Source organism: Haliaeetus leucocephalus, unplaced genomic scaffold, assembly GCF_000737465.1.
Source record: "Haliaeetus leucocephalus isolate CR32 unplaced genomic scaffold, Haliaeetus_leucocephalus-4.0 Scaffold306, whole genome shotgun sequence".
In the NCBI taxonomy this organism is placed as follows: domain Eukaryota; kingdom Metazoa; phylum Chordata; class Aves; order Accipitriformes; family Accipitridae; genus Haliaeetus; species Haliaeetus leucocephalus.
This window is the reverse complement of record NW_010972742.1, coordinates 84814-106206: the sequence shown is the minus strand read 5'-3', so window position 1 is coordinate 106206 and position 21393 is coordinate 84814. Positions and strand designations below refer to the sequence as shown.

The following is a 21393-nucleotide window of genomic DNA, read 5'->3' as shown; positions in this document are numbered from 1 at the left end:
GTACTGGTCTATTACACTGGGAACGCATAAGCAGTATATAATGGAAAATATGGTGTAAGCATGGCAGTTAACTGATAGGCTCTTAGCATAGTCGTAATGTGACCAACTTACAAAGTTTGTTAAAAGGAAAAGAAATTTTTTTTATTCTGTCAAATGAGACAGTGTTCTACTTTCCTCCTTTTGTACAAAATGTCACTATGTAACATGAGTATTTATTTAAATATTGCCAGAATGGATGGCAGCGTTATCATTCACCTTCTTTGCTATTTATTTCTAGGAAGGGGAGGCGAACTAAAAGAGTACAGGGTTCTTCTGTGTTGTAGGAATGTTTAGGTTAGACTTCATGAATTTGTAAGGTTGTTGATGACATTTAGTTCCTCAGGTATAGAACAACTGAAGCAGAGTTCGTGTCATTTGAGGAAGTATGTTTTTCTATTTGCTCTACCTTCATGTGCTTGTACCATGTATTTGCTTGCAGTCCCTGAGAGCTGTTGCCTTTCCAGGTGGTAAGACATCACTCTGTAGCCTGCATAGAAATATATGTATGGCAAATTAATTAAAAAAATCTGCCTCAGTTATGAAATGTTTACTGTCAGTGACAAGACTTTTGGACTTCTCTCTGACTGCAAATCTGTATGTTTTCCTGAATTCCTGATTTATTCTGGTTGCTTTTTTTAGGCAGACCCTGTCATGGTTTTAAATGATGACAACACCATTGTAATCACCTCTAACCGGCTTTCTGAAACAGGAGCGCCATTGCTAGAGCAGGGAATGATAGTGGGACAGCTTGCTCTTGCAGATGCACTGATTATTGGGAACTGCAACAACCAGGTAAAAGAAATTCCGGGGACTTGGGTTTGTATCTTTGGAGTTCAGAGTCCTTCCCCCTGTGACATCCCTTCTGATCATGTAACAAAGATTCCAGTAGAGGCAAACATTAAAATATTTTGATTGTGATGTTTGCAGTGGCAGCAAGAGGAGGTTCTCGGAAATAAGAGCTAAAAATGAAATATTAGATATTAGACCTCTTATTGCTTATATTCATCATGTCAATTAAGTAGATACAGTTGATTTTCATATACTGGATTGTTCTTAAAAACATTCAAGCATGAGAGGCCTCTGGGGTATGTCTAGAAAAAGCTTGACTTAGGCTTTCATATGACATACTCCAGCTTGTTGCAACAGGAAGGGGTTTTCAAAAGACATTCAAGATCTTGTTTTTTAGATGATGATGATAGTGAAGTTGTACAGACTTCATGACTTCTCTCTGAGCTCTTTTTTCAGGTAAGCAAGGGAGTTGTATCTAAACTACAGCTTGTGTATCTTTCAGATTTTGTTTGAATTCATAGTACTTAAGTTTCAGCACTTGATTTATAAACATCCCAGAAAAGTCTGTAATTTCTGAAGTCAGGGTCTGCACTACAGTGAACTGGCCTGGTAGACCAGTAAAATAGACTCTGTCCTCTGCAAGCTCTTCTAAAAGTCATTCACAGGTCTTTAGAGATTCAAAGATGACACTGACAGATCCTTGAGAGACAGAAAATGGTCTGTTATGCAGTTGAATCTCTTCCCTGGATAATTCCAAAAAGTACTGTTTAAGTTGTATCTAGCAGAATAAACTGGTTGACTCTTTTGCAGGTCAAGTTCAGTGAATTAACAATTGATATGTTCCGAATGCTACAAGCACTTGAAAGGGAACCAATGAATTTAGCATCACAAATGAACAAACCTGGAATGCAGGTAAGTTCCATTTCAGTGACAAACCTGGCAACAGATCTTAACTGGGTTTTGTTTGTTTGTTTTAAATGGTGTACTCTTTCAGTATTGTGACTGTGCAAAGCAAATTGGTAAAGCTGGTGTAACTCTTACTGGAAGTTAGTGAAGAGTAGCTCAAACCTGTGGAGTTTGATCCAAGTAATGTGTTGTTTCTGTCATCGTCGTCACCCCCCTCTTTTTTTTCTCCTTAGCAAACCTTCAATAGTGGAAAAAATAGCAGAAATGAGTATTTGGGCATCATTTCACAAATGGTTTACATTGGTCTAGCTGAGGTATTTCTGAAGGGGTGCCATGCCTGTCCTTGTCCATATACATCCACCCCTTCCTTTGTTTTCATTCTAGCAGGCATGCAGCCAGATAAGTTCAGCTTGCTAAGTCATCTGAAAGTTAAATATCCCCTTCAGAGAAAGTGTAAAATATATTTTATCTGGAGGCAAAAGGAAATATGTAGATTTTCATTTATTTAATTGAGGAGTGAATTTTTTCACTCTTTTCTTGGGTGATGCTTTAGAGAGTAAGAAAGATTTAGATAAATTTAAATGAGGGATAATATAAAGTTCTGGTTCAACTACTGTGCATCTTGCTTTACTGTGTAGTAGGAAATGCAGCATGGGGAGACCATTTGTGTGGGAAGTATCTTGAAGGTTAACATTCTAATAAATGGAAATTTAGAGGGTTATGAAGCTGCTTTGGTAATACACGGTTGTTGAATTTGTTTTGTTTTGTTTTTTTTCAACAGGAGTCAACGGAGAAACCAGCCAGGCGGGAAAACCCCCATAAATATCTACTTTATAAACCAACTTTTAGCCAGCTATATACATTTTTAGCAGCATCATTTAAGGTTTGTGAAATTGGTGAATTTATTTGTAACAGAAAAATATCCAGAATGTGTGTGACACTGAATAAAATGTGGTTGAGATAATCTTTTATACTTCAAGATAATGAAGCCTTTTTGGCCTTCTTAAAATGTTCAATATGATCTTCAGAGAGGATGGAAATATTATAGATATGTGTAATTTGTATAATAAAGGCAAATCTGTTGACTACTGTTAAGGGAAAGAAAAAAACTCATTTTAAGACAGAACCCCAGATTGCTGTTAGACAGCAGTTATATCATGCTAAAATACAGTCATCGTCAAAGCAAATCTTGAAAAAATCCTGTGCAAGCGGTCTTAGTACTAGCTGTCCAGTATCAAGCATGCTGCATGGCAGTACTATGGAAAGCCTTAATTAATGTGATGTAATAGTTGCATATGATTTAATCTTATCCAGTAATTTTATCTGTGCATGTGTAGGTACACACACATATATACAGACATTTATATTTATATATACAGACATACATATATAACAAGAGTTTCCTATATAAAGTTTATTTATTTCCTATATATATATATATAATATAGGAAATATTTCTTGAGGTAAGAGAACTGGAGAACAGAAGAATCTTGACAGTGTTCTTCTACTTTGTGTCATGCCAAACACAATCCAAAATCAGGGAAGTATGTCAAGAAACTGTTGCTCTTAAGCACTGTGTACTTGGCAGGTCTCCAGTTCTGTATTCCATTTAAATTGTATCTCTCTCCTGCACATGCTATATTTTTATGTGCCTGTCTTATTTTGTTACCCACTGCTGTCTTACATGTAAGTAATCTATACATTTGTAGACTTGTTTTAATACAGTTCCTGTGCTTATTTTAATTTAATAAAGTTGCTGGCCTCATTATGCTTAATTATGACTGTACAAGTCAGCAACTTAAGATTTAGTAGTAAAACCAGAATATGAATCCTATAAAGAAACAAGTTACAGTTTGTTTCAAGAAACAACCGTAAAGAAACAGCTGGTGAGGTGAAGGAAGTGCATCCTTACTACTTAGAATTTTGGGTGCTTATATGCTCAGCCTTTTGCAGAAATTAAAAGCATCTGTTTCGTCTTGCAGACAGCCCATTAGAAAGGTGGAAAAGAGATTTCTTTTACACGTCTGTACAGAAACCTGGATGTGTTGTGCTTGTTGTCCAGCTGAGACGGGTCAGGGGAAGAGGCAGATGTTGCAGACCCTGGGGTATTTGGAAACAAAGAACTTCCTTTAGGATCCTCAATTGTTTGGGAGTTAGGGTCTGCATGGATCTTGGCAGCTTTTGGTTTCCATATCTTGGAGAGCCTCAGATCTAGCTAGGTAGTAAGAGAGTCTTATGTGGAAGCAGATGCTTTTTTAGTGCTGCTTGAACCTCTAATATCAGCCTAGAGGTCTGTGTGGAAAAAAAAATTATGAACGTATCATCAGTTTATATTTTTGTCTGTGTGCTCACCTATTTGAAGGGGTGTATGTGGTGGGGAAGGGTATATACACATATGAAGAATAGGGTGAAGGGAAGCCAGAAGCAGGAGTAGCACAATCTTAAATGACAATGTATTTATGAAGATGATGATTGAATATTAAAACAAACGTATACATTTCTTCCCTTGCCACTCTTCTCTTTACTTGAATTTCAGGAGCTGCCTGCAAACAGTGTACTGCTGATTTACTTGTCTGCCACGGGCGTGTTTCCATCAGGTCGTTCGGATAGTGAAGGTACAATAAAGGAATGCTCCCTGTCATGAACAGGGCTTGAATTCTCTTTATGTTCCAGGACAAGTGACCAAGAAAGATGTCACAAAGCTCCTTTTAAAAGACAAGTCAATTTTATTCTCCCATCTATTTAGTAAGATAGCCTTTTTTTTCCACAAACAATAGTTAATTCCCTGTGTTTTAATTAGTGTGCATTAACCTGAGACCTTTTCAAAGGACTTTTCCAGTTTTTGATGCATCTGAAGTATTAAAAGCTTCACCAATTTTGAAGACCACATGGCTCAGTTGATGCATCACTGCAAAGTTAATAAAATGGCTAAATGGCACTTTGTGATTCTTTCCAATCTCCAGTACTATGAGAACATACGGTCAGGGGATGGGTGGTAAAAGGGCTGAAGCGTCTGCAGGGACTGTTGTATTTGCACGCTTGTTAACCTGACAATTCAAGCCCTTCTCATGATTTTTGACAATTCCCCTCACCTCATCCTCCTGTTCTTTGCAAGCTAGCAGAATATTTGGATGCAGCTGCAATCTAAAAGCTGAAAAGTGGTTGGCTGAAGTAAACACAGTCAAAAGATCTGTTTATATAATTTAAGGGGGGGGGGGAAGTTTTTAACATCCTAAATATTGTACACACCTCATCTGTTTGAGACTTGCATTCCTTTATAAGATGCATGCCTTGTCCATCCCAGTGCATGATTTATAGAGCTCTCAAAATGTTAAAGGAAAAAAAATCCCTGTCAGCTTTGGATTGTGGCAGTGATTTTTTTTTTTTTAAATGCTTTTAACATTTTACTTTTTGCTGCAACTTGGTGATAGGTTCTAACTAAACCACGTTCTTTAAAGCCTGTGATATGTCCACTTCACTGCATGTATTGTTTCAGCTTAATACCTTACTGTAGAGGCATCCAGGCTCTGTTGTCTGAAGAGCTGCGTAGTCAGACTTCAGTTTTCATTAAATAAATCCCATTACAACTGCATTATTTTAATAAGGTAGGGTAGTCTGCACAGACCAAAAAATTCTACCTTATTAAAACGGAGAGCAGTTGCAAGTTGCACTGTTTATTGCCTGTAAGCCATTTGTGTTTGCCAGATCACACGAGACATTTGTAACAGTGCTAAATTAATGTATGTTCTGTTCCTAATTTTATATTCCCAAAGCTTCCCTTAAAATGGAAAGGTGTATTATGTATCCAAATGTGAAAAAATTGCATTTGGTGGCCAAATATGGGTCAACCAACTCTGCAAATGTATAACAGAATGAGGAAATCCTAAGACTTTATTTCACTAACGTTACTGACATTTCATACCCATATCAATGGCAGAATATTTCCTGGTATCTCTAGCACATTTTTTCTGGTGTAGGATTTGATATTTTTTATAGTCATTACTTTCACCTTTGCTCTTCCTCAGACAGGCAGGTAGCTCAGTTGTGCAAACTTAGCAAAATATTTCTTTAGCTTACCTTCGGAACATGTGTCCAGGCTGTGTGCATGTAAAAATTGTGAATTCTGTATTTGAAATCTTAAAAAAATAAACCTTTGCTGCAGATTTGAAATCTGGTTTTGTCTTTTCTAGGAGTACTGAAAGCATATTCATTCTCTGAGCTCTCTCTTCTCCCCTTTGCAGTGTTATAACTGCAGATGATAGTATTATATCTATTCTGAGAGGCTACAGGGGTTTTGATTGATTTAGCCTTATTTTTTGATCAAATTCTGAATTAGAATATACTAGCTCATATAGTAATTTTACAAAGATATTAATTTTCCTGTATGAAATGTGTAATGGGTTTTAATCTTTTTGCTGTGTAGTGTAACAAGAGCCAATATTTGGATCTTTTGTATTATGTTTATGGATAAGTAGCGAATAAATAGATTAGAAGTTATGAAGTTGCATTGCTTCCTTCTATTTCATAGATGGTGAAACTACTAAAAATGCATAAAATTGAATATGTAGTTAGTAAAATCTCCAAATTCCTCCATCCCCTCCTTACAACTGTAGTAGTTCAGATTCACTTAGTTTTCTGGGATTTGTGGTTGCTTCCTCCCTTTCATATAATCATTAAATCCATAACAGAGGTGAGTTGCCTCTGCTAATTTTAGCTTTCTTTTTGCCATGTGTAGGTCCATATGATTTTGGTGGCGTTCTGACAAATAGTAACCGGGACATCATAAATGGAGATGCTATCCACAAGCGAAACCAGTCTTACAAAGAGATGCATTGGTAAGTTTCATGAGTGTGACAACTGCAAATTCAGAAGAATTTGTCTTTAATAGAGAAAAATGCATCAAAAGTGTCTTGAATTCAAACTCTTCAGTGCAGGACATCGTAATGTAGATTGGCTCGAAGTTGAACAATTAGAAATGAATATGCAACTCTAAATGATGATTTAAACACTCAAAAAGTATTACTGTGACTTAACGTAAATTCTTTATTACTGGAAAACTTCAAATTAATGGTGGATGGATGGCATCTCAAGAAGATAAACATCTCTTGTTGGGAAAGAATTAAGTCCAACAGCCCATATTATAGAGAATACCAAATTAGTTTTGCAGTTACTCTCTGAGGATGAATCTGAGGACTGGGGCATGGGGAATCTGCTTGCTTTTTATCTGGACATGGGCAGCTGTGTGTCTGAGAAGCTTGTGCACTGTCACAGCTTTGCAGCGGTTCTAGTGGTCTGTGAAGTGTCCCTTTCTGTTTTCAGTCTTCACCCTGGAGATCTCTACCCTTTCACAAGAAAGCCCCTGTTTATCATTGTGGACTCTTCAAACAGTGTCGCCTATAAGGTAAGGTTCTTGAAGGCAGCTACTCATATGATAGGATACAGTGTCAACCCCTAGTTAGCTTACACTTTTAACAGGATATTTTTTTAAACAGTTTGTATTCAGTCTTTCTTTTCTTTTGAGGTTGTGCATGCTAGTCAGGATCTGATCCTATGAATAGGAACAAGAAGGAGAAGCACATGAACAGCCGCTCATTGGAAAGTAATAAATCCTCCTGGAGGGAAAAAAGGTTCAAGATTTCCAAGGTCTCTGGTGGGAGGTTTATTTTTGTTATATACCAAAGACAAATCTTGGTGTGTGTGTATGGGGGAGGGAGATAACTAATCTGCTTTTTTTTTTTCCAGTCATCCAACACTCAGTTGCTTTTAGCAACAGAAAGGAGTCAAAGCATTGAGCCTGATCTTATAAAACACGGGGTCTCTGTGTCTGAAAAGTATGTGAACCAAGGAAATAACAAGACTCAAATTAGCATCCAGTGTTACTGTAGAGTGGTATATGCTTGGACAATGAGCCTCCTTCCTAGGGGGCTGTGGACATACAGTAGAATTACTCCATGCCAAATCACCTTTGAGAATCTGCAATTTGGGTAATACAGAAGCAGGCAATTTCAATCTCAGTTGCCAGTTGAATCTGGATAGCATTATGACATTTATTTTATTCATGAATGGGATATTAAGATTGTGCTATATCTGGGTAAAGTGCCACTTCCTTATGTCTTCCTTCTTATAGCTCCATTATGTGCAGTGAGAAAAGTGAACGTTCACAGCTGCATTTCAGAGGAGGAATAGGGACGTCTAGTGGCCAGATGAACTTGTTCCTTGTTCAGTATCCACAGTCTGCGTCATTTGTTTTAAAGGCATTTGTTGGCCAATGAGAGGTACTAAATCAGTAATAAGTATGATTCAGAATAGTTCTGTATTGAGCCAGGGAACTTTCACCTGACGGTCTTAATAATGATCTAGCCTCTCTGTAGGGTTTTTGGTTTGTTGTATTGTAATGCATTTCAAAGGGCTTTTTAAATCCTACTGCATTTAACTTCACTGCACTAGATTTCTGTGCAAATCTGCTTTTTATTAAATTCTCTTCCCCATTTAAAGGGAGGAAAACACAATTAGAATGATTTCACTTGTCTTTCTGAGAAAATGAGGTTTTGGTAGGGTTTTATTTTCCTCTGCTCTTTCCTGACATTCATTCCAGTATAACAGCAGGGGGGTTTGGTTTTGTTTCAGGGGAAGAAGTGTGGCTTGGGTTTGGTTTTTTGTTTTGTTTTGTTTTACCCCCTTCCTCTCTGGTAGAATTGCTGAAGGATGTCAAGTGGATCAGTTCTGTAAGAGAGAGTAAGGGATTGCTGGTCATCCTTAATTCAAATACAGCTCTGGACATACCAGGGTTCTGTGGACAGCTTAGAGCAAAGGATCTTTTTGAGGTCATGGATTCCCACGTGTAGATTTGTAGCTCTTGTGAGAATAACCATCAAGTGTTTACAGTAGAATTCACTTCTTGTATTACATGTAAATTTGATAGTTGAATTTTCTTTAGATTTTGTGGGCACACAGTAAGCAAAAACTGTAACCTCCATTTAGTTTCTTTTCCTTGTTCGGCAGTGAACTGACCATCAGTAGTGTAAAATACACCAGTGTTCCGTCTGTTAAGCGCACAGAGCAGCTGATGTGAGAGAAGTCCAGCTCTGCCTGTATATAAGGAGTATAGAAATGTGAGTTTTGGAAATATTTCAGGGCAGGATTATGGAAGTGGCTGCTAGGAGCTCTGACCCAGATCACAAGCATGTGGGCACAACTGTGAGGACACTAGAAAGACAATGAAGAAAAAAAAAAAAGAGCATGGACCCCTACTTAAAAAAAATATATTCAGCATTTGAGAACTCACATTCACTTTCACAATCTATTGCCATTGAACCTAGGCAGATATATATGTGGGGATGGGTTTAGGTGTTTTGTTTTGTTTTCAGCTGAAGGTAGATGGCAGAGCTCTCAATCTCAGTATTTTCTAGCCCTTGTAAATTCGTGTCTGTCATCGTGCTGTGCATGCTTACGTGCTTGGTTCCTGGTTGCCAGAATATACTGGTAGTGCTGACTATCCTCTGGGTGTGTTGTGAGATGTTTTGTAGACTCAAGCACTGGCACAAACAAAGAGGTTGTGGGCAATTGTGTGAGAAGTTGAAGTCAGTGTGCTGACTTTTTTCCACATGGCTGCTCTGATCTTTTCTGATAGGAGAGTAGCTATCCTGACATTTAAATGTCACTGCTAGCAATACTGGCAGTAACAGCAACTGCTCACACATCTTTTTCTACAGCCCGTTTCTGCTCTCCTGCATGCATTCTCATCCTCTCCCCCTCTCTGGAGGGCTTAAATGGTGATGACTGAAAGTAAGTCCTGCCAGGAAGTGACTTGCCAGTTTGTCAAATCAGCGGCACTTGAACAGCTTCCTCCCATGTATATTTAGCTGAAAGTGGAAGATAACTGCGAATCGAGCATATCTACTTAAAGCCATGATTTTTTTTTTTAACACTTCCATTTAAATATAGATGACTGTGTTCTTGAAGGTTACCACTGTATATGTGGATTAAATAATATTTTTTAAATCAGTATCTTCTTGTAGTTGTGGTTGTCTAAGATTATGGTCAAATGAAAAGTCTTGAAAAAAGCAAACCAAAACAAAAACTCCAGCCAGTAAGAATGCAAGGCCTTTGTCAGTGATGTGGTATAAATACTTAGCTTAGTAAAGCTTACATGTGAAGTGACTTCTTTTGGAAAGAGATGTATATGACATGCATTTTAAAAAGCAGCAATGCCTCTGTTGGAAAACTTGAATACTGAAGTAGAAAAACAGAGTCAATTTTGAAACAAAAATGTGTTTTACCCTTTTTTGAATTGTCCATGCACTGAAAGGTAGGGCATTCCTTATCCAGAGATGCTACCAACATTTAGACTGCAGGGCAGGTTTTCCTGGTGCACCTTGTGGTCCTCCACTCCAAGCCGTGGCTGTAACATGCTCCTGTTCCTTTGTTGCATGTATGCCCACAGTGCTTTTCTGTGGAAATCAGGAGCGGAGGTGGTGGTGGTGAGTGAATCCTGGTGTTCGCTTGGACTATGGTAGGCAGCTGTGTCTGGCCGAGAGCTGAGACAGGTGTAGTGACTGGCATGAGTAGCTGTCTTCCAAAGGTTGCGTTCTGTGTTAAACCGTGTAGTTTCTCCCCTTTGCAGGACTTACTAGCTATGTTGACTTAACCTCCGCTGGGACAGAGTCCAAAATGATCTCAGATACTGTCAGTGAGTAATACCTTTCCTGAGACATGAGTGACCCTTGGTTTTGCTTCATAGCTGTAGGCAGTGTTTAATTGCGTTGTCATTTTTACTGATGGGGTGTATGGAAAGTCTGCTTTAGTCTCTAACTGGGTGATACAAGATAGAATTCAACATGTGAATCTGCTTGTGAATACTAAGCATACATGTTACTTGAGAACGTGTAACCTGTCATTGTGTATTCAGCTCAAACTGGCAACGTCTGGGGTGACTCCTGGAGTTTTAAATGTTTCTTTATAGTACTGGGTTGGCCTGCAGTTACTGTCTTCATGATAATAGTCTTTGTTTCTTCATTAGAGACCAAACCTTAGTATCTAGCATTATAACTCTCACTTGGGCTTTTAAAGAAATAGAAGAGGTTTTAGGACTAGTCAACACTCTGTCAGATATGGGAAATGTTTTATTTTGATTAGACTAGATTACTATCTTTAGTATTTAGCAGACTTAGATTAAATTAAATCAGTGAAACTAATTTAATTGAAATATACTACCCAGAAGGGAAATTCCATTTTAATTAAGCAGAAGCCAGAAGAAATTAAAAAAATAGCTTTTTGATGATTCTGCACAAGCAAATACTTCTGGTGTTGTATGTCTTACATTCGTAACCTGCCAATTTTAAGAATATAATCTACAGACGTGTGTTGCTTTCATGCTCTGGATGCATGGTTTGAATGTGTGCTCTGATAGGATGCAGACATGATCATTAACATTTTGTATGGCTTTGCAAGCCTTCAGTTTTAAGAAGGCTGTTTTGGTGAGACATGTGACAGCTAATGAGGTTGTGTAAATGATTTTTTTTTTTTCTTGTTGATAATTATTACCAATCAGTATACCTACCAGACAGATACACAGTAGGACTGTTATCAGGTAAATGTTGGTGAAACTGGACAACGGTGTCGTTTGAGGTTTCTGGAGAAATTTGTGTCCAACAGGACACTTAGGCAATATTTAAGGTGCAGGTGGAAGGTGCATGAAATTAGTATTGTAAAATGAGGGTTCAGTATAGCAGATGTTAAGGTTATGACATACTTGCTGTAAAGGAATCTTATTTTAAAACTTTTCTTCACTGGGCTCTTCTGTTACACCAGAAATAGTTCCTCCTGCTAGAAAGAAGAGGGGAAAGAAATTACTTTGACTGGATAGTTCAGTTGGTATTGAGGAAAGACACTAGATCTATTTTGACCTGAAAGCCAATGGCTTTCACTTTTACTGCAGAACATGATTTTTTTTCCAAGTACTGTATTACTACTGAAAGCTGTATTTTCATGAAATTAGTGTCTGCTGTCAGTAGCAATGAAATGAGAGAATTATAATTCCTTTAAAATGCAATGGGTTATATTCCTTCTATGCTGTGATCTATGAGCAAGTCAATTTGTCAGCCTCACTGCCAATGCTGAACTGTGTGATGGGCATTAGTGTGTTTTCTGGCATTACTAGCCTTTGTACTCTTAACCTGCTGAATATTCAAAAGCAAGCAAAGTGACCATCAATACTTCAAAATTCTTATCTGTTACAGAATTTCACAAACTTATTTGGACAACCATTGGTGTGCTTGCTTTCTCCAACAGCATATCCAAAAGCATTACAAGGTATGTGTAGTATTGCATTTCCTAACAAGTTGCCATTGCATCATATATTTATCCCAAACAAGTATAACTTAGATTCTTCATGAAAAGATAGCTTTTCATCACTATGTAATCCCTAAATCAGATTAACATTTCCTGAAGTAATACGATAAAGTTTAGTTACTGTTTATGGCAAATAATTTATTCTAACAATCATGATATTTCTACGGATAGCTTCAACAAGTGCTAGGAGGCAAACTCTCTCCTACATGGAGACTCAGAAAATTGCCAGTGCAGTGCTGGAGCGATGATGATGATTAGCACTTTGGGTAGATTTATTAGTCCCAGAAAGTGAGCAGAGTCAGTTTAAGGTATCAACTTTTAAATGCCAGGTGTAGAGCAAAATTTTCTCAGATCTTGTTCTGATTTTGGAGGGTAAGTTAAAGAAAACTGTTGGCTTGGAAAGCCCTGAGAAGGTGCGTTTATAATAGGAACAGGCAATGAAACATTATGTTCTTCAGCCCTTGTGACTACTATAAAATATAAATCATTCCAGACTTTCTCATTGCAATTTGCCATGTTAAGCTTATTATCCATCACAGAGACAAGTACAAAGGTCTAGCTTAAGCCACGTAGAGTGATATTAGGCAAGTATCATGAGAGAATGTGCAAGAAGTGGAAGCTTCTCATTTGTTTTGAAACTATTCCTGTTATTTAGCTGAAACCTAGGTAGAAAATAAGTACTGTAATAATGAATCCTGTTTAAACAGAAACTCTGAAAAATAGAACTAACTTTATAAAATGCTGGATGCTTATATTGTGTTCATGGAACAGTCAGGAAAGTCATGCTGTCGTTCTGGAGCCGTGCTACACTGTGCTAGAGCATCATGCAGAGACTTCTTAGCTGAACCTAATTGAGCCCCTGTGTCACTATAGCATTATACCATGCATGCTGTGTGCCCAAGTCCTGGAAAAAAAAACCCAAATGCACCAAAACAAATCAGTAATCCTTGCTGATGAGGAAGTGGCCTTACCATTTAGGCGTATGATTTTATGTGCATTGCCTTTCTTTTTGACTTCCCAGTTAATTGAGATAAAGCTTGGACTCCTGTCTATCATGTTGAACTGCATGGAGTAAATGAGCTTTAGGATATTGTGATGCCCAACAAAGGGCAACTATGTAGACTTTGGGGGGGGGGTGTATAGGTTCAACTGCCTGGTTTTTTGAATGGAATAAGAATGTCCATGTTTAATACTTCTCTTTAGTATTTATAATCAGTATCTTCTGTCAGTTGTTTCAGTTATGACTTTTGTGTTCAAGTTATGTGCTCAAAATGAAGACATAGGCCTCCCATGATTCATGAGAAAATCTCATTTCTCTTGGTGTTAATACACATCTCCAGTAAGCCTTTATTGCTAGTCATTGCATCATCTTGAGAATAGATCTGCCACAGGAGGAGAGAAGATGTAACTAACACAGAGGAGTAGTTCCTCTGTTACAGAATTTAGTGGGTGAGCAGCTTCATTCAGTGGTAGGGACAGCTTTTCAGTTTCATGTGTCAAATGTATCTCTTTGTCTATTTATTTATTTATTTATTTTAGATCAGTCTCAGCGGGGTAGCCTCTTCACACTCTTTCTGAACAATCCTTTAATGGCATTCCTGTTTGTCTCTGGATTATCAAGCATGCGCAGAGGATTGTGGGAGAAGTGTCAAGATTACCTTAGAAAAATCAACCGAGATATTGCCCAACTGCTGACCCACTCACGATCCATAGGTACGTGCCTAAAGATGCACAGCTGAACCTTAGTGTGCTGCTTAAGCAGATGCTGTTTTTTCTTGCTCAGCCTTTTGAAAGGACAGCATAGTGAATAAGGGGAATGCACAAGAATTTGTAGTGCTTTCCCCCATGTCTCTCTCTCCCCGTTTTGGTTTTTTTTGGTCTTGTTTTGGTTTTTTTTTTTAAAGCCTTTCTAAACTGAGTTTTCTTTGCCTTCTCTACAGATCAGTCCTTTCTTCAATTTTTTGGGGATGAATTTCTTCGCTTGCTTCTAACAAGATTTATCTTCTGTTCGGCTACTATGAGGATGCACAAAATTTTCCGGGTATGCAGGGATATCTATCCCTTTGTGAGAATGACAGTCCAGTGCGTATAGAACTGCACTGCCTCAGGATGGAAGGGTCTTAGGGCTAAGCGTATCACTGTGACTTCAGAAAGATAACTGATGCTCACATGCTAATGCTTACAGCTTGTATTGAATCTGTGCCTTTGTACTTTGACTTGCTGAAGCCTTATTCTTCTACATAAGTAGCAGACACACTCCAATTCATTTATGTCAGAACAGCCTTGTCTGCTAGAAAAATTCCTCTTATTAATTCAAGATTATTATTTCTACACAACTAAAAAGGTGTAGAACAAGAATATAAGAGGAAGTGGGGAGGAGTGGAACATTATTGCTGGAATGTATTCTAGTGTGAATGGATTTTGAAAGGTCTTTGAAGTGTAAATGAATAAGCTAAGCAGGAAGATGGTATTTTCCCTCCCTGTTGGTTAATGCTGTGCCAACAGTGAAGTTTGCTTCTGGATCTACACCATTTTATATATGTGAGTCTTGGCATATAAACTGCCTGCTCCATTTTAAACACTACAGAAAAAAATGGAAGTTGAAGCACAGAAAGGTACAGTATTCATCTTGTTTAACTGCAGACATCTAGTAGCTTTCCAAGCCTAAGTTAGCTACCTAGGCTTCTTTGATATCAGGGAAAAGACGCATGTCTTCTGATAGTGGGGATAGATTTGCCCTCGGTGTCTTAGATACTTGTTTTAGGATGAGGTGAATCTCCCACTGGAGATGCTTACATGTCTATAATTTCAAGAAATGAACTCCAGCGTAGTAGGTAAGTGTATGTGAAGTCCTTTTGTCTTTTTTTGGTGTTTTTTTCCCCCTTTTTTTGCAAGGCTTCTGTGAACATATTATTAGCCATCTTAGATGAATGGGCATTTGTATTGCCACTAGAATACTAGAATATTTTCTCTCTATGTGGCATGCTGAAGAGATTAGGATACCTCTTAGGTGAAACTGGCCTTTTGCAATCTTCTTTGTAAAGGGTGTAAAAATAAATGAATGTCTGATTCTCTTTGTTTTCACTGTCATCTAGCAGGAGACTCGAAATTATCCAGAATCTTATCCTCAACTGCCAAGAGATGAAACGGTGGAGAATCCTCACCTCCAAAAGCACATTTTGGAGCTGGCTTCCATACTGGATGTTAGGAATGTTTTCCTGGAAAACACCCTCGATGACTATTAAAAGAAACTGTCTTACTGCAAAGGGGTTTCCCTGGCCACAGATTTTGAATGGTGCAGTTTTATAATGTGAAAATCATAAAAGGAAGTACTTGATTTTATTTTTAAATTTAGGACCATTATTTTAAAAAGTAATACTAAACAGCTGTTAGTTTAGCTGTTCCATTCTGTATGGGGTCAATTTTATAAGCAGAAGTTTTCATGTCTTTTAAATGTTAAACTAAAGAATCACTAGAGGTTTATTTCTGGTCTTGTGGCTATCAACCACATTTCCAACAGCTGATCCTAAGCATAGAAGTATTATTGGTTACCTTTAGCCCACATTTGTGGAAATCCTTTATTTTTATACAATTTTAAGAAATTGGAAAAAATCAATAGAAAAACAATATTTTATCCCCAAAGAGTCTGGATTTGAAATGGTAAAGATGGAACCACATAGTGCAAACCAACAATAGCAATAAAACAGAGTCCTTCATAAATATATTTTTGCAGTCTTAGGCAAGTAAGTAGAGAAAACTGTGGACAATTAAGTTGCATTTGGAGCAGTGGGTTTGAAGTGAAGTTGTAAAGATACTTAATGCTCCCTATAAATTTGACACAGCAATTTTATATATGAACTTTGTACTGCTGGCCAAGGACACAATTTCCACTCTGCCTGATTGAGTAGATGGTTAGCAGATGAACAAATTACAAAACTAAGAAAGCTAGCCCCCATCTCTCACTGTAATATGGGTCATCTTGCCATTTGTATTGCTGCCACAGTTTTCCAGGAGGAGGGGGCATTCTTCATTTCGAGGTACTAAACGGAATTACATTTCTAGCAGGTGTTAGTCCCTCCTTTCCATGTGTGGATGGAATGTGTGGCTCCCACAGTGTTACCAGTCCCTGATAGGAGCTGAAAGAATGTCCCATATAGTGCTGAATACGAGCCCATCCTATCACTCATTTATCTGACGGATCTGTGCTGGATCCCTGTGCCCGAGGAGAGATGCTGGTGCTCCTCTCGCAGGTTAAACAAAGTGTGTGCTGCCATAAAGCCCTGTTAATGTTTTGCATGCCCACCATTGCATCTCAGTCCTATCTTTGAACCAGTAAAACTGAGGGGCTGTAATTATGTGTGGCAGCACTATAGGCTCCCTCAGCCCATAATGCTCAGTCTGGGTATGTTAAGGAGTAGAGTGGCCTTTGTAAAGGCACTTGCTGGAGAAGGCTGTTCTGACTGCTGGGAAAAGTGCTTGCTGACTCGTTTGGACTGTAGTGCCTTCCTTGCAGAGCTACAGGACCTCTTGCAACTCCTGACAGTGAAAGTGTGAGCAACAAGAAGGAAATGAAAATATTTTAAACTATTAAATGAAAAAGTCTATTGTCACTGTTCCATGAGCTGCTAGAAAAGAAGTGAAAGGACAAGTCTGATCAGTACTTTTATGTTGAACCCAGCCATGTTTCTGTTTTTAGAGATGCAGAATTGGTGACTACCACAGTATCATGGTAGGCCTGTTTGGAATGCTATCGTACAAGGTCTGATCTAGTCAGCCAGAATAGCGAAGGGCAGCAGGTCAGCACTGGTGGACCCCGTTCAGCTGAGGAGAGCACAGGATGGTCCAGTAAGAATCGCTGGAGGGTAGCTGGGAAGTTTGCATGAAGGTTCTTTGTGGCTGGGCTGAAGCTTATGCCATCCATTCTTTAATTTCCCAAGGGTAAAAATTTCTATGAATGCTAGTGTTTGTTCTCAGCAGTCTTGAAGCTGGTATATTGAGCCCCCCACCACTTGGTGCTGCTCTTCTTTGGACTATGGCAGGACTTCATTACCTGGGATGTGGAGTTTATTTTAAAGAGTGTGTGTTTGTGTGTGTGCATGTGTATTCTAGGCGTTTGTGTGTATATGTACAATACGCATACATCTACTGGCTGGTGTAAATTGTAAATATGTATATATGTATAGGTACTTGTATATGTATTAAAAAGAATGAAACAGTACAATGTCTATATACAAAATTTATATATACACACATACGCCATTTTGGGTGCATTCCACAAGGTGTTGCAGATCATTTGTGGTTGTAGTAAAGGTTATGGTTCTTCTGCCATTGTAATTTGCTGTTTCCACTTGGACCTTGACATAATTCATAACTGATTTCAGGTACAGGAGGCCTTAGTTAGCCAGGGGAATGAGTACTCCTGTATGTATTACAGTGATACGATTAATGTATTCTTAACTGTGAAGCTGATGATCTGCCTTTCTGGTAGGAGGTCCCCAGTTATTAAAACATGGGATTGTATGTAGAAGCTAGAGATACGGAAAGCCCTTAATGCAGTAGCAAGTGAGAGACGGGTTATCTCTTGGCCTGCCTGCTGTTCCTCCACCAGCAGTGTTCAACTTGCATGGAAAAGGGGAATTTAATATTCCCCAGCTCACTGCCTTCCAACTAAATGCTTTTGTTTTGCTTTAGCTTTTGCTTTGATGAAGCTATTCTCATTTTGGTTCCGTATATCTGGAAAAGAGTGTGCTATTTCTAAGCATAGGAGTGATGATGCTTCCATTAGTGTGGGCTGGTCAGCCTCTGTGGGACATTGCTTGTCAGCTGCCTGGGAAAGCCTTGGCAGACCCAGTCTTCATTTTAGCTGGGCTGAAGCAAGGAGTCCTTGCTTGTGATCTAAGAGGCTTCTAATCCACTTTGCAGCCCTGAGAAGAGGTTCTTTTTGCTGGTTACCAAGGTAGATCTAATGAGAGGAGAATGCACTTTTTAAAAAAACAAAACAAAACAAACCTGAAGAAGCTAGAATGTAGGAGGAGAATATAAGGCCTTGAAAATTAGTTCAGAAGTTGAACTTATCAGCGATGACTGTCCAAGCCAAAAATTCATTCTTGAGGTCCCTCATTCTCTTCTTACCTACTGACCTTTTGTTCAGATGTATGCTGCTGGCAGGGATATTCAAAGATAAAGATTTCACTCCTGTTGTGTCGGTAGCAGTACAAAATTGTACTTTGTAAGCAAAAGGCTGACACCTTCTGTCTGCTGTAGCTGTAGATAGGATGAGTATCTGGTCTTGGATTTTGAGCCAGCCCTCTCCCTTCCCACCCAAAGCAACTGCATTCAAGATGAAAATACTCATATTTTCCCCTCCGAGTAAAAGCTTGTCTTGTTTGAACTTACTAAGTCATTCTAAACTTGTGCTACTGTGTGCTGTGTGCTATGGTCGTAGGTACCTTCTTGATGTATGCGTATGCTTGTGTGTACTGAAGAAAAATTTGGTTTATGTATCTAGCAGTCCTCAGTATGGAAGCGAAGCAAAGACTGAACCATTTTTAAGTGAGAAGAGAACAAATCCTTTTGTTCTCAGGCCTAATGCCTTCCCTCTTGTCTCGTTCTCCCTTTCTCCATATATCTTTATTGCTTATGTTAGCAGAGAAGACTTGCCACCACCAGGCAATACCAAATTAAAGGGGTAAATTCTGTATGTAATACATTGAGAGGAGAATGTGATCTGGACTTAATGTGTCCTTACTGGACTTCTTCTGCCTAGCTCCCTACTGCATGTGATAACGTTCAAATGAATCCTGCTCCCACAGTAGGCACCTCTATTTGTACTCCTGTTCAAACTGGCTTTAGAACACCTAGCCAAAGTTACTGCTGTTGCCTTTTGTTTCTTCCCCTCTGACTTTTCAAAATAACAATGACAGGGGAATACAGGGTTATGAGTCTTTAATACTCCATTTTTTTAATTACTTTCGGGATGCGATGTGTCATTTTACTTCATGTGCAGGCTAAATGGAGCACTGAATTCTGTGAGCTCTGCAAACTGGACTTGCTCCCTGGAGTGCTTTCCTGAGAAGTTTCAGGGTGGTTTGTTTGGGTAGTTCATCAAAATAATATCCGTCAAGTTATGACTTACGAAACCCCTCAAGCCTATTCCCCAGAGAGATGTGCAGAGATGTCTTTTAAGGATCATAGGAAATAAATAGATGGGGGGGACAGGAAATTAGGCTTCAAATAATAATCTTCAAAAGCTACAGCTTCAGTAGCTCTGGTCAGGCTTCTCCTCTAAGGTCGGGATGAAAGTGCCGCTCCAAAATTCATGCCTGGCATGCTGTTGTGAAGCACCTCCCCTGCCCTGCCACCCTTTCTTGTGCTGTAACTCCATGCTGTGCTTCAAGTCTGCTTTTTCCTGAAAGCTAAAAAGCTTAGAATCTGTCTGAACAACTTTTTTGTCTTGAGGCTTCTTTTGTAAAAGCTTTATCTATGTTAGATTCTTCAGTAACTGTTCTGACTACAGATCACCAATGGTAGCAGTGGCAGAGCCCTCATTTAGTCCTGCCTGTTCCATGTGAAGTGGCTGCTTTGTGTCCATAGCTGATTTGTGGTGGCTGCTGCTGCTCCTGGGGCTGAGGGAGCTCTGCAGGCAGTAACAGCAACAGTAATCTTACAAACAAGGCTGATATATTAAGCTGAAAGCTGCCCTGTGCAACTCGGTAACATTAGACTAGCTGCAGACAGCCTCTGTGTGAGGGATACTGGCGCAGAGGACAGGGGCAAAGATCTCCAGAGCAGAGAGATGATACGTTTCTGAGGTGGCTCTCTTACATTTTTAATATCTTTGACTTTTAGAGCAATACTGTGTCTGTGACCAAATGTATTGCAAGTGCTTTGAAGATTTGGATGTCCAGAAATAGAGCAGGGGAGGAACACATCAGACACACGTTATCTGCTTTATATTTAGGAGTGAAAGTAAGCTACGCTTTTGTTGGTTCCCCCCCCCCCCCCCCAAGCCATTACTCTGCCAAGGCAGAGGAGATTTAGTTCAAGATTTCTGAATTTGAGAGATCTTTTGGGGGACTAAAGACTGTCTCTGAATTCCTGTTGACTTATTAATGTACCAGCTGTCCAGATGCACGCATAATGTTTTGCTCTTAAAGATCCTGGTTTCATTCACATCGAGACCAGACTTCAATGCAACTTGCTGGCCCAGAGGAGTCCCTGAGCAGCGCAGATCTTACCAGATCTAGTAAGAGCAGCTGTTCCTGCAAGAATAAAAGCCTGTTGTGAGTACCTGCCCCACTGACTTTGCAGATTTCTTTTGGCATGTGTTCGTTACCACTTCTCAGTATTAAGTGACTTGTTAGGAGCAGGATTCTGCCTCACGCAGGCTGAAAAGCACAAGTTGCTTTTGCCCTAGGCAAGGCTTAGCAAGAAGGACAAGGGGGAATGCAGGCGGGAGAGGGAGGGAGCGTTCTGGAAACACAGAGGAACTGTGCCTCGGAGAGTCCCTCTGCAGAGGTAAGAGGAGCGTTTTGCCTCTCTGAGAATCAGATTATTTAATCTATTACCAAAAGTAATTTTATAGTGAATTGGTTTAAAGTTATTTTACAGCCATGTGCCTGTATATCATATTTTGGTAAAAACAGATATTTTACTTAAAATATAGTTATATAAATAAACTTTTTTGGAGCAAATAGACTTTTTTTGCAGGGGATCTGTAAATCGCCGAAGCGATGCACTACCAGAAACTGTTCTGCCATTGTTCTTGGTATCTTTGGGAGGAAAGAAGTATGTTTGTATTACTGCTGGGAATTTCGGGGGAAAAGTAAAAGCTAAGACGAAAATGAGAAGGACTGCCGTTAACTCCATTTCAGAAATGACCACCCGACTTTCCACCGTGGTTTGTATTAGTACTAAAAGCCGAAAGGCAAGGCCTGCTTCCTGCTGCCTCCCCCGGCCCCTTTCAGCCTTTTCCAGTGAATTTCGAGGAGATTTCTGTACGCTTCTGTTTCCCTCAGCGGCCCCCCCGTCCCGCTGTCCCCCTGGTTTTGCTGTGTACGAGCCGTTCGCTGTTCCTCTCTCTGTATCTCGGGGTCGGCGGGCACCGGGGGCCGCTCCCCCCCCCCGCCGCCGGGGGAGGGCTCTGCCGTTCGCCGGGCGCTGTTCGTGTTCCCGCACGTGTAATTCTTTGCCTGTTGTCAGAACTACCTTGCCTTTCCGGCCGTGTCCGAGGAGTTTATTGTTAATAAACTGTGGCAAATGCTTGTAACGAGGCGGCGGCTCCGGGGCGGGGCGGGGCGGGGGGGGGGG

At 39.5% G+C, this 21393-nt stretch overlaps 2 protein-coding genes across 9 annotated transcripts in view; both read left to right on the top strand.

Moving 5' to 3' along the window:
• Positions 1-19993, top strand: part of SCAI (suppressor of cancer cell invasion) — a 33622-nt gene extending 13629 nt beyond the window's left edge. For 2 of the 3 annotated variants that reach the window (XM_010570707.1, XM_010570708.1), the window contains 10 exons: positions 679-831; positions 1639-1740; positions 2516-2617; positions 4271-4349; positions 6470-6569; positions 7054-7135; positions 11973-12045; positions 13624-13797; positions 14025-14125; positions 15180-17781. In XM_010570707.1, coding sequence (XP_010569009.1) covers positions 679-831; positions 1639-1740; positions 2516-2617; positions 4271-4349; positions 6470-6569; positions 7054-7135; positions 11973-12045; positions 13624-13797; positions 14025-14125; positions 15180-15329 — 1116 coding nt within the window. In that variant the 3' untranslated portion in view covers positions 15330-17781. Of the gene's footprint in view, positions 1-678; positions 832-1638; positions 1741-2515; positions 2618-4270; positions 4350-6469; positions 6570-7053; positions 7136-11972; positions 12046-13623; positions 13798-14024; positions 14126-15179; positions 17782-19932 lie in introns of those variants that run through there. The other variant, XR_774562.1, reaches the window with a different exon arrangement.
• A 936-nt stretch (positions 19994-20929) lies between these two features.
• Positions 20930-21393, top strand: part of GOLGA1 (golgin A1) — a 24985-nt gene continuing 24521 nt past the window's right edge. For 5 of the 6 annotated variants that reach the window (XR_774557.1, XR_774554.1, XR_774555.1 and 2 more), the window contains exon 1: positions 20933-20983. The gene's annotated coding sequence lies outside the window, so the exon portion shown is untranslated. Of the gene's footprint in view, positions 20984-21393 lie in introns of all 6 variants that reach the window. The other variant, XR_774558.1, reaches the window with a different exon arrangement.